This window comes from Columba livia, chromosome Z, assembly GCF_036013475.1.
Source record: "Columba livia isolate bColLiv1 breed racing homer chromosome Z, bColLiv1.pat.W.v2, whole genome shotgun sequence".
Taxonomy (NCBI): Eukaryota; Metazoa; Chordata; class Aves; order Columbiformes; family Columbidae; genus Columba; species Columba livia.
The window spans coordinates 8,291,968-8,304,958 of NC_088642.1; the positions used below are offsets into that span (position 1 = coordinate 8,291,968).

Below are 12,991 nucleotides of genomic sequence, written 5' to 3' on the forward strand. Positions count from 1 at the left end.
CTCCACATACACTGATCTTCCATCAGCAGCCACTGGAGCCTTCCCAGACCTTTGATATAAGCAACCCAAGCCATGAAACCTCTCTGCTCAGGAGTGTATAAAGCCTTTTTTCTGCCTTACTCACCAAGGGAGGGCCAGGGAATCAAAGGGTTGAGTCTAGCTCATGGGAGACCTCCACACTGAGGGAGGACACATTATAAGGGTGGGCACCATAAGGACCCCAAGATGCAAAAATGCATTTTGCCTCTGGCCTTTGTAGCAAGAAGGAAGTTCAAGGATGGGAGGTACCACAGACATGGCAAGCAGATGCCTCCAAATAGACCAATCACACCTTCACTCGGTCCCTGTCCTAGTGCTGGTGCCAGGGGCTGCCTTGCTGTTGACTGCGTGATATTTTTTCCCTGCTCTCTTTGTTCCAGCTGATGCAGCAGCAAGCCGCGATCATGGCGTCGGTGGCACAGGGCGGCTACCTGAACCCCATGGCAGCCTTTGCCGCGGCCCAGATGCAGCAGATGGCAGCTCTGAACATGAACGGCCTGGCAGCCGCCCCCATGACACCAACCTCAGGTAAGGGGCTGCAGGGGTGGAGAGGGTGGAGGGCAGGAGAATCCGGCCACATCTCAGGGGAGATTTGGCAGGACATGTTAGCTGACCTTCCTCGGCAAGGGTTTACTGAAATGCTGGTCTTGCTGCTGAAGGCCACCAGAAGTGAGGAGTGAAGTCAGCCAGATCCTTTTGTGGTCCAGAAAAAGAGGGAAGGGGCAAAGAAAGGGTGTTACCACCTCTTCCAGAGTGTGGGACAGCTGAAGGTCAGCTTCTGTATCATTAAATAGCTCTAAGGGCAAAGTTAAAGGATCTGTCAGCAGTCTGCTGTTGGGCTACTTGTGCCCCACACCGAGTGGCACACACTGGTGGGTGAGGAGACCAAGAGGGTTGAGACCCACTAAAACTGGGATGCAATGGACTTGTTGGTGAGGAGGAAGGTTGCTGGCAGAGAAGGCACTGGAAAGGTCTCTCAGCTATCACCCTTCCTTCTCAGCCATGTCCGTTACACAACTTTCCTTTAGCTCTGTGACAAATGGTACAAAACATCCCCTAGTGACCTACACTTGTTCATTGGTGGTGCATATAGATGTCCAAGGGGTGAGTGGTGGTGTTGCCACAGTCAGGCTGGTCCACAAGCAGGGACATCTTCAACTAGGTCAGGTTGCTCAGAGTCCTGATCAGCCTGGCCTTGAATGTCTCCAGGGATGGGGCATCGACCACCTCTCCAGGCAATCTGGGCCAGTGTGTCACCATGCTCATTGTAAAAATTTTCTTCGTCATGTTTAGGGTGAATCTCCCACCTTTTAGTTGAAAACCATCATCCTTTGTCCTGTTCCTACAGGCCCTGCTAACAAATCTGTCCCGTAGGACTTGAAGTGCAAGGAGATAATTTGGGCAGGAACAGGTCAAGGAATCAATGGGACTGGTAGTCACAAAATAGCATGTGGCCTAACAGTGAGGAAGTAACACAGCAGGGAAAGTCATAAGAGCCATAAGAGAAACCATAAGAGCCATAAGAAAAACAAGAATTTGTAGAGCTTTGTAATATACCACTGGGTCTGGCAGAGGAGAAGAGTACTCAAAGTACATCTTCAGAGGACCATTTCTAAGGTACAGGGTGGGATAAAAGGGTCCCTGGAGTGATGCAGGTAGTTCCTATGGGAGGCACTGGGGATGGGACTATGTTCAGAAAAATGTGTGCCTTGTCTGTACCTTGAAGCATCGACCTGTCCTGAAGGGGACCAAATTACCAACTTGACAAAGGTTTGGGATGGAAGGTGGGAGGAGTGAGCTATGCCAGAGCCAGCTGCTGTGCAGACAGCTCTGGGCAGAGATAGATCTGGGACTCTAGAGCAGAACAGTAGGATACAAAAGGGGCAGCTTTCATTGCCAGACATGTAGAGGTCTGCATCAGCCTTGAAGCTGACAAAGCAGCCAGGAAAGCCATTCCTCATGGCTGAGGAATGCTGGATGTCAGGGAGATAAGGGACTGCAGCAGTGCAGGCTTGGGGGCTGTTCCTAATGAACTGATTTCTGCCAAAGAAAACCTCCCCGTTCACACACAGTTTAGTGTCTCTTTGCAATCCGTAGCTGGGAGCAATGTCAGTGACTACTGGATCAGGTACCTATATTTTTCTTTGCTTGCACTTGAATATGAGGCGGGGGGGAACAAAAGGGAAAGAAAGACAGATCCCGTTCTAAGTGAACTTATGGACACTCAAGGAAAAGTGCTTGACTCCAAAATCTTATACCACACATTTTGAAATAGATGTTTACACAACGATAAATGTATAAACAACAAGTTGATGGAGCTACTGCAAATCCAAACAGAAAAGTGGCTTAATTATATGTGGACCCTTTAAACCCACTGCTGGAAAGATTATCATATTTGCATTAGCTAGATTTGTTTTGTGTTGGTGGGAGCAGAGAGAACGTCAAACAAAGACTGCCTGGAATTCAAATGTTCTCAGGGCCTGGAAAGCTGAATCCAGGCAGTAGTTTGTGATGAACCCATCACAAAAGAGCACAGGCTCTTTTGCACATAAGTAAGTCTTGAGAAGGAGCGAGTTCTCTGTCATAGGTGTGTAAATACCAGTACATCAACCAAATTCTGTGCCTGCCATGATATCCAGCCAATGAAAAATATCACAGTGCTTCTTCAGTGTGAGCTCTGCTTCTCTTCTGGTGTGCCTGATGCCTTTTGGAGACTGGTAAACTCTTGTTGTCAGAATACAGGCAAGGAAAGCTCATGTTTTTTACGTGCTTTCCAGAGCACCCATGACTGGTCATTATTGAAAATAAGATGCCGGTATAGATGATCCCTTGATCTCTTTCATGGTGGCAGATTTTGAATTTGCCTTACAATATGTTTTCAGTCATGGAGCCAATGCACTTAGGCATTATTGTAGATTTACCTTGAATGGGCAGCTTCCTTTACGAAAAACTTCCATAATGGGTTGTGGAAATGTCCACTGACAATTATTCACTGGTGAAATGTTTAGACTTTGAAATGACTCCTTGTATTACTACAACAGCCACAAAGCTTGTGATAAGATGCATGGGAAATGTTTCACATAACGTCTGAGAAGCAAGGCTACAACACTAGCAGTGATTTCTGAGTAGCCAGGAGATATCTGAAGCCTAACATGAATTCTCCTGCTGGCTTTTGTTAGCATTCAGAAAGCCAAATGGAAAATGATCATTCTGCTTCATAGCAGGATTTCCAGTCATTGAAGTATATCTTTGTTCTGACTTGGAATGAAAATGAAACATTTCAAAGTTCTCTGAAAAACAGGAACTAGAAAAAGTGTTTGGAACATAGAAAAAAAAAAAAAAAAGTGTTTTCATCTTTTCTAAGCAAGAGAAAAACTGCTAGAAAAAGAGCACTGGTAACCCAGGAGTCCTAGAGCCTTTGGACACATTGGCTGAGCACAGTGCCTCTGTGCTGGTATCTTCAGACCTCCCAGTCCTGCTGGTTTTCTGTACATCTTGCCTTCAGGAGAGTAGGCTCCTTGGGACATGGCCATGAGTTCATTCAGGCTCACAGTTTCCCATGGGACCTAAGAACTTAGAGAGCTTTGAATCCTGGAAAATCTAACAGAATAGAGGCAGGATCCATCTCACCTGCTTTTAATGATACAAAAGTTAGATATCCACTCTAAACTGGCTTGCCTGCAGTCAATGGCAGTTCCAGTGGGTAATACAGACCATAAAAATTTTATTCTGTTTGATGTCCAGTTGATGGTTCACCATCAAGAGTCAGGCTGATCTCACACAACAATCCATAATTGTGAGGCAGTTAAATAAACATCTCTGAAAGTCTGGTTCAAGTTTTGCATTTCTGCCTCGATTGGTATAGTCTGGGTGAAAAGTGGGTCTGCAGTGGGTCTGCCACTCTGTCAACTGCACAGAGGAGCTAGAAATGAAATTTCATTTCAGTTTCCTTCCTTCTCTTCTTCTTCTGTATCTGGTGCAGCTGCAGCAAGATGTCTAAACCAGGGATGAAATCCACAACTGGCATGCACCACCACCTTTTGTCCTATGCGGTGGCGTTATGCCAGTTTTACTCCAACTACAGATCTAACCTCTCCAGAGGGGTTCTTTATGAGAAGAAAATTAAAGAATTGCAATGAGTATGCCTAAACGTCCTCAGACATGGACAAAATAGCAAGCACAAATCCCTTGCTGAAGTTTTAGAAAAAAATACTTACACTGTCTATGCAAATGAAGGAGAGACACAGAAAATCAACTGAAATTTTAACTAGCCTTTGTGATTTGCAAGCTGATGGCATATGCTAAGAGCACTGCCTTTGGACTTCAGTTGCCACTGCTGGCTCCTGTACCTCCACAGAGGACATTTTTAAAGGCCAACACCATTTAAATAAGCAAAGGAGAAGCAGACGCTTCTCTGCTCAGGGTATAAGAAAAGAGATGAAATATTGCCTCCTTTTTGGGTGACTCAAATCAGAACATATTAAAACACTTCATGCATCTGTATTGGCTTTCTTCAAGCACCAACACAGATTTAAGTAGTTGTTAAAATGTGTTGTTGGACTAACCCATCACGAAATGCTGCTATGGTGAAGAAAATTTCTGCAATTGGTTTAAAAAAGAGGTTGCTGCAAAAATGGTGCTTTCAATCAGTAGTACACCCTGACACAGAAAGATATTGCTGAAGATAAGATAGTTTAACTTCCCACTCACAGCTGGCAAGAGAAAAATATTATTTCATACTCACTGAAAACTCATTTTTGCTCCCCAGAAACATCCTGAATATGTTGCAAGAAGCACAGACTTCCCAGTCCTTTTAAACATACAAGGAGCAGACAAAGAGGTAGCAGAAGGATTTAATTGTCCTCTCAGAAATTTAAGAATTCTGTCAGTGTGTGACAGGATCCCACCCAAAATGTAAAGACTAAATTGGTCTTTTGAAACAGCAGCATTACAATGCCCCACAGGATGCATCTGGGAAGAAGTGGAGGAGTATGATTTCTTGAAAGAAACAAATCTAACCCAAATATTTCCCCTGTTGAGTGGGAGATCTCTGCTAAAACTCTGCGAAGTCAAGTTTGGGCTAAACATTGACACTAAAAAGAAAGTATCACTGGCTACCTTCAAGCTACAAATCAAAGTGACAAACCTTTTAGGGATCCCTGGTGCTGCGAAAGTTCAAAATGAGTTTGTACACAAAATACGTATTCACAAGAGAGTGCGGACAGAGTAGTCCTGGAAATCAGTATGCCCACAAAGCTGACATCTCCAAAGAGAAGCTGAGAGGAATTGCTGTAGGAAGGTAGGACTGAAAATTTAATTCTGCCTGTAAATGATTTCTAGGAAAGACATGTCTTCTTATTTAGCAATTTAAACAGGTAATACTCCAGGGAGAAAGCTGAGAAGTAAGGGTGATATTTCTGTAGTATTCACCTGCTTGATGTTAGCCATGGATCTAGTCTAAAGACCATGATGACCAAGCAAAAGCTTCCTTCTGTTGAAGAAAGTTTTGCAAGCCGTTCTTAAATGCTTTCCAAATAGAGGACCAATGGTAGCCCATCGCTTTATTTGTCTGACACCTTGGAAGATTTTTCATTTATTGGATTTCCAGATGGTTTCAGTGTGGTGGTCACAACTGTCATGTCAGCAGTTTTCTCTGTGTAGCTATTGCTTCCAGTACTCACCAGCTCTGATTTTGTGTCCTCCCCACTTGCAGGTGGAAGCACACCTCCTGGCATAACTGCACCAGCTGTGCCTAGCATCCCATCTCCAATCGGGGTGAATGGTTTCACTGGCCTCCCTCCACAGGCTAATGGGCAGCCCGCCGCAGAAGCCGTGTTTGCTAATGGCATCCACCCTTACCCAGGTAAGCCAGGCCAATGCTGTGCCCACGAGCTGCTCCCTCAGTCTTAGGGAGGTTGTCCACCTCCACAGGCTTTGTCTAGCAGGAGCCACCTCAGGAGAATTATGCCCCACAGCATCAGTGGTGACTGTAGCATTGATGTAGTTAGGTCTCACACAGCTACAGTTATTACACAATTAAATCTGGATGGTAGACATAAAGGGCATGTTGGAGGTGGAAAATTTTTTGCTGAAGAATTGAGTCCTCGTCTGCTGGACAACTCATCTGGTGAATAGAATAAGGACATCCAGCATGATTTGCTTTAGATAAAATTTCATCTGAGGCCGCACCAATTAGTGCTGGCAAATCTCCTAGCAGTACTTCCAAGGCTCTTGTTCCTGCCTGTCTTTGAGGCAGCTGTGCTAAGCCTGTTTGCATCTCCTAGCACACACTGTAGGTATCTACTGGCTGGGATTCCTTTGCAGATGGAGGGCTCTGGGAGGACAAATCCAGAGGGTCCACGTGGCTGGTGACCCGAACTGCTCCATGTCTCAGACTATGTCCGCAGGCAACAGGTGCTGGTCTCCAGATCTCTCACTGCATCCTAATCCTGTTGCCTTACCAGGCATGGAGACAGCAGCTCCTTTAATATAGCCACAGAACGGGCTCAGCTTCGTCCTTCTGTGGTACAGCACCACAGAACTGCTGCAGAGATTCATAGACTGTTACTGGCTCAAAAGATGTCAGCACTGAAGGGGTGATTTTGCAGGACCTAGTAGTCAGGAATGAATGAAGTTAAAGGATATGCACCTGCCTCTATACCTGCATGAACAAACGTATGGACACTCTGAGAGTGTAATCATCAAGAACTTAGGAATTTACAAGTCCTTAAGTGTGTACCTTCATTTTCCAGCATCCCCAGGACTTCTCCTGCAAGCTAGGAAGACATTCCTTACCATTGCTGTACATATACTAATAATACCAGTCACAAAAATAAAAACTTAAGTAAATGTTGCTAATTGATCCTAGCCACCAGCTGTCGAAGGAGTATTTTACCCTGGGGGACTCATAGGTTTATCTAGTCTGTTAGGAAACCAAATATTGAGTGAGATGCTCCAGCCAAAAGGCCACAAAAGCCCTGAGAAAAAAAATTCTTTCAATGTCAGTCGGTCCTGAAAACTCAGGAGATTCAACATCACAGTGGACTTTATGATCCACAAGAAAAATATCAGATAATGTAGAAATACAAAAGTCTCACCTGGTTACTGGTCAGACAATTTCACCAAAACAAACAAACAAACAAGCCTGTGAATGTAGCAAAGAAAAGCCCAGAAATATCAAGAGTATTGAAAAATAATTTTATTTCCCACTTCCTCACCTGGCAAACATTTAGCCATGAGTTCAACTTCAAGCAGAATTGAAATCAAGGGTCTTACTGTGCTAAAAGTTAGGCACGTATATACATGTTTGTAGCAGCTTAGAGGGGTTTGGAGGTCTTGGAGTGTTACAGAGGCATCAGAAGATTGTAGGGAGCCCTCAGTGTACTCAGTGAGCTCAGTCACAGCAGCAAGAAGGCACCCTGCCTTTAAGGTTATATAAATATAGCCATCTGTTCAACTATCCATCTAAGTATCTACCTGTTTGCCAGTCTATTATCTCTGTTTATTCATCCGTTTCTATATCTATCTTTTTTTCTGGTTTATCTAGCTCCTTTTAGTTAATCTTCCATGATCCATTACTGCAGATATCAGAGAAAATATGTTCTTTCTAGGTGAATCTTAATGACTTGAGCTTTTGTTACTGTCTCCAAATACCCCCATAATTAAAGCGAGCTTTCAGTTGGGTACTTCATCCATGATTATATAAAAGTCAATGGTCTTAATCTGATTCTCTCAGAGTTCTGGAGAGGCTCGCTCAGTCACCAATTCACCGTAAGTCCGTGCACAAACACCAACAGCCTGACACCCTGAAAGGTGACAATCATCCTCTCTCCACTTTGCTACAGGCAGGGAGGCTCCTTTCTGCTGGTAAAGCTGATGTCCAAACAGCCCGCTTTATGTAAAGTTTGGATTTATCTTTGTGTGTCTTCAGCAACACATAGGACTTTCTCAGTGCTCAGCTTCCGCATAACTTAGTGACATCCTAAGTCATAGCAGAGGGGTAAAGGGGACAGTGGCAGGCTAAACCCTCACCTCTCATTTTACTTCTGCCTATCCCCACTAGCAAGAAAAGCCTGACAGTAAGTTCCTTTGTGGCAGTTTGAGTGTAGGACACATCATGCGTTTGCTCCATATTGTTATCTTCCTTCTAACGAGCATTTATACACTCTCCAAAACTTTACACCACGCCACAGGCTTTATTGAGGCCTGAAGCTTAACAGCATCAAAAAAAAAAAAAAGCAAACAACTATTAGACATCTATATGGGTAATGAGAGCATCCACAGTCACATTAGACTGGATAAAAATGTAGAAAGGACACAAATCTTCATGCTTTATGATGTAAGGCAGCCACTAATTGCTTGAGGTTAGAAAGAAATTTTCATCACTGGACAGCTTATTCCATCATTGTTCATTATGGGATTTTTTTCACTTTCCTCTGTAGCATGCTACTGGCACTGCCCTGTGGTTCTACATGTCTGCATTTCTAAATGCAAGGTAGAAATAAAATATTAAAGCTGAGCATGCAATTGCACTAACATTATAGAAAAGAAAAGAAAAGAACATGCTAGTCACCATCCAAAGTCAGCAGCCTCCAAACAACTTTCTTTTATGGTATATCTCTCATTCTGAAAGCGGCCAAGAGTGCTACAGTATTATATACGTAACCATAGGCTTGCTGTGGTTATGACTTGCCATATATTGTTTAAAGCCCAAATTTTGCTCTCAGATAGTCTTTCATACTCCACAAAAAAACTCAAATGTGGGTTCACACCATTACATCCTGCAGCAGAATGTTCTTTGTTGCCTGAAAATAGCAAAACAGGACAATCAGAATCTGTACAGGCATGACATCCACATCATTCAGACCCAAATAAATCCCATTAATTGTGCAGTTTCTCTACATGTCCACATTTGTGTCTAGCTATAATATTTTTGATGCTGCATCTTAGGAACTCCAGAACTTCACAGTCTTTGCACTACAAAAACAGGTCCATATGATGTAGTTACATTTACTCTGTAGTTTCACCTCTTTTATTTTTTTTTCTGTCTTCCTGTTGCTCTTTGTTTTAAGATTCCCTTTGTCTGGAGCAGGGACACACAGGGTATCATTTGAGTCAGACTACTGAACCATCCACAGCTTTGGGGCAAAGACAAGAGTAGGTCTAATGTCCCTGCTCACCAAATCTCTGATCACATCCCCAGTCCCTGCAGGAATTCACTTTTTTTGTGGCTCTGGCCAGGCTCTGGATCCATGCAGCTGCACTAGAAAACCATTCCTTGCAGGCATACTCTTTACAAACCATGCTTTCACCTTCTTCTTCAAGCTCAGCCAGCACATAATGCATCACAGTGCACTTCTTGGCATCGGCAGAATAACAAGGGAGTAAATTTTTCCACTAGTCTGAGCCCCTTTGGAGATTTGGTCTTTTTGTGTGTTAAGGCTTGCCCTTTAGTCTTTCTGCTTGCAGAGCTATTGAACATGGCAATGTGTCACAACACATAGTGGGGACAAAGAGCGTAATTTGTTGTGCTATGATCTTGTGAGTCACTCTGCAGCAGCACACAAGCATTTGCCATTTCCACAACAGCCACAGTAACAGGGATTACACTCTTCAGCCAAAGCTTCTTAGACACCCAGAGCCCAGTGCCTCTCTTATAACAGCATGTGATGTAAAATAACAGTGGAGACCATCTGCACCAGTTTCTGCTGTGTCTCACGGCCATCAGCACTCTGCTCTCTGGTGTCGGGTCCTGCCCTACTGGAATCCATTGTGAGAGACTGGAAAAAAGGCTTGCTACAAAAATAGAGCCTCCTTGGGAAGAGAAAGGGAGGGAGAGATAAGAAAATGGGGAGAGCAAAGGGCAGTAAAGCAGAGAGACAAAGGATTGTCTGTCAAAGATCAGTAAAATGAGGGAACTGGATGAGGCGCAGAGCATAGCCACCAGGAAAGAGTGAGGACTGCTATGTAGTCTTCTGCTCAGTCATGTGCCCAGGAAGAAACAGAAATATACCCCATGGCATTCAACAGCTCCCAAACAAACTTCTTTCTCCTGGGCCAAGGGATGTCCAGCCTGACCAAAGCCAGGGATGGATCCAGTGACACAGCAGCTTTGTGGAGCTTCAGATGGGGAATGCTTTCCAGGATGATGAGTTCTTCAGTGCTTTTGGTCTTCATTTAGATCACCAAGGAAAACAAAAACGAAGTTCCCCCAGTTGCTCATAACACCTTATAAAGGTGCTGCCTCCTTTGCTGTTCTCAGGCACATGGTGGTTCTGTTTCTGACTGCCCCCACTTCCAGGACTAGCTCTACCTCCTCTCCCTGCAGACACTGCAGATGTCTCCCCGCTTCCCTCTGGCTACCCTGTGGGTACATCTGGGCTGGCAGGGCAGCAAGCTCCACTTTAGACCTTCTTCGGGCTCTAGCCCTCCGTGGAGAGGACTAGCTATCAGTACGAAAGGGCAGCCAAGGCTTTATGCCTACATGTTTCCAAGACACTGCTGACACTGGCAGTAGAGATGTCCCCCACGGGTGAATTCCTGTACTGTAGATACCCATGTCTTATGAACTGAACCAAGACCTTCAATTCATTTTGCTTGGCTCAACAAAGGACTATCAGGCAGTAATGAATTTCACCCATTGCCAGCAGAGACAGAATTCAAGCTCCATCTGTAATTATTATCATTACCCAGGCTAATTTTGTAGGGGAGGAGTTGCTGGCATGTTAATACGACAGCCTTATCTATTAGCTTGTCAATTAGCTAGCAGCACTGCTGATGGGCAGACTGCTGCTCTGGGACAGTCAGTCCCAGGATCAGTCCCGATCATGACAGGCACCATCCAGTGACATTGGGCATGATAAGGGCTTCGCTTGTGCTGGCAGAAAAAGAGACTGACTTACCCCACACCTGACATTTCAGCCCTGAAAGATGTCAGGCAAAAGGAGTTTAGCAGGAGATTAATCAGGAGAACAGAAAAAGAGTGACTTGCATGCACCTGTAGAAGGTCCAGAATGACAACAAAGCCCCACAGCCTTTGGTCCAGACATGCTCCATGCCCTAGAAACGTACCTGGTTTGGTGTCCCTGAGGCTAAGTTACTTACTGCAGGAAATCTTTGGATGCATTTGTTTGTCCACCCTAAATCTCTGAGTGAGAGCTTTCCCATTCATATTTTGTATCAGCACTTCCAAAAAATGCAACAGTGAGCTCCTGAAACATCATTACGACTAGGAAGCATTTATTTGACCCATTTGTAACAATCTGTCACGTGCCATAAACCACACTTTACTGGTAAAATAAATAAGTGGAGGAATGCACTCATTAAAAATATAATAACAAGTTGCCATCTTCAATTGTAGTCTAAGCTACTTTAATGATGCCATGTACTTCCAACAATCCTGCTGCAACCATAATGAATGAGGTTGTTTAAGACAGTTGTGGGAGCCTTTTAGAGTCAAAGTATTTTCTGATCTGGAATAAGGTGTAAATGTAAATCAGGCTTTGTGCTGATGTTTTCAGAGACATCTAAGTGAGTTAAGACCTTGAGCTTTATTTTTAAAGGTGACTTAAACTAAGCTCCCCAAAAACATGGAGTTAAGTGCCTTAATAGCTTTTAAAACTTGATCCAGACTTCAGTGTTTATGGTCTTAGGCAAAGGGGGAGAAATCAGGTCCTGACTCTGCTGTTGAATTATTTCTCACCTTGGCCAGCTGCCTCTCTGCATTTCTGAGTCTTCTGCCGCTTTCTTGCTTTGTCCACTGGAAGCTCTTCACAGCCAGCAAGTTTGCCATTGCATGTTTGCACAGCATTCTTCTCAGCCAGGCTGCTGTTAGGAATGGGTCTTGGAGGTGGAACTACTAATAAAATAAAAGACAGTCTTGATTTCCAGCGATAAACTATGTGAATTTCATAGCAGGTTCATTTATTGTCCCAAACAAGTATCTACAATACCTGGGGATGCTACCAAAAGGCATTTTCCAATTAACAGGATGGTGCAGGGGGCATGAACACCCAGGATTTTTTGGCTCCTTTGGTGTGTAGGGGAAGAGGCAGTGGCACAACATGTCTTTGACTGAGTGGTGTCCAGCCCCTAAATGGCAAAATAAGAGTACAAAACAAAGGATAGGTCTCTGGTTTATGCTAGATCAGCACATTCTTTCTGTTATTGCAGTTATTGTTGTGTCTGAATACCTAATTAATTACAACAGTAAACGCTGGCTTCTTTAATCACAGCATCAGCTGTCCTAATCAATCTTAATAATATGGAATCTGTACTATGGCACCCATGAATTTTAATCTACATAAATTTCTTAAGACCTCTAGCAAGCTTGTTGTATGAAATGATATAATTATGGATATAGATTAGGGCTGTAGAGAGTGATTTAAATTGGATTTAAGGAGAAGGTGAATAGAGCCCTCCCACTCATTTATTTATTTATTTATTTATTTATTTTAATCCTGGCCTTTGCATAGATTTTTTTTTGCTGTCATCACTGTATGCCCTTCCTCCCCCCAAACCACTGAACACTGCTGCCTCTCTTTGATTGCTCTTCTCTCCCATCCACCCTCCCAAAGGTAACAGTGGCCAAGCTGCAGCTCTTGGGAGAGGCAAAATACCTCTGGACCAGAGACTTTATCTTACACTGATCTGGGACAGGGACAAAGACACTGTAGACAGAGTTTCAATCCATGCCCCACCAAGGGTATATGTTTTGATCTCTTTTGGTGGCTCAAGCAGTGACCATCATCCTTTTTCCTCACCACCTCCACTGGCTTCAGTGCAGCTCCTCCTGATTTACGCCCTTGACCATCACAGCAGACTCCAACTCCCTGTCTCCTACAACTGTTTTCCCCTGGGGCACTCATATAACAGCTCATCTTGGCCAGAGACTGTAGCTGGGTTACTGGCATCTCAGGAGGGATTCTTTACAAAGCATCGCTCAAATCGATTT

At 44.1% G+C, this 12,991-nt stretch overlaps 1 protein-coding gene across 15 annotated transcripts in view; it reads left to right on the forward strand.

Moving 5' to 3' along the window:
- CELF4 (CUGBP Elav-like family member 4) overlaps positions 1 to 12,991 on the forward strand; it is a 713,325-nt gene that overhangs the window by 641,061 nt on the left and 59,273 nt on the right. For 14 of the 15 annotated variants that reach the window (XR_010469177.1, XR_010469178.1, XM_065046935.1 and 11 more), the window contains exons 7-8: positions 420 to 567; positions 5,753 to 5,902. Coding sequence is in view for 13 of the 15 variants with exons in the window: in XM_065046935.1 (XP_064903007.1) it covers positions 420 to 567; positions 5,753 to 5,902 (298 nt within the window). In the remaining 2 variants the exon portion in view is untranslated. The remainder of the gene's footprint in view (positions 1 to 419; positions 568 to 5,752; positions 5,903 to 12,991) is intronic. The other variant, XM_065046934.1, reaches the window with a different exon arrangement.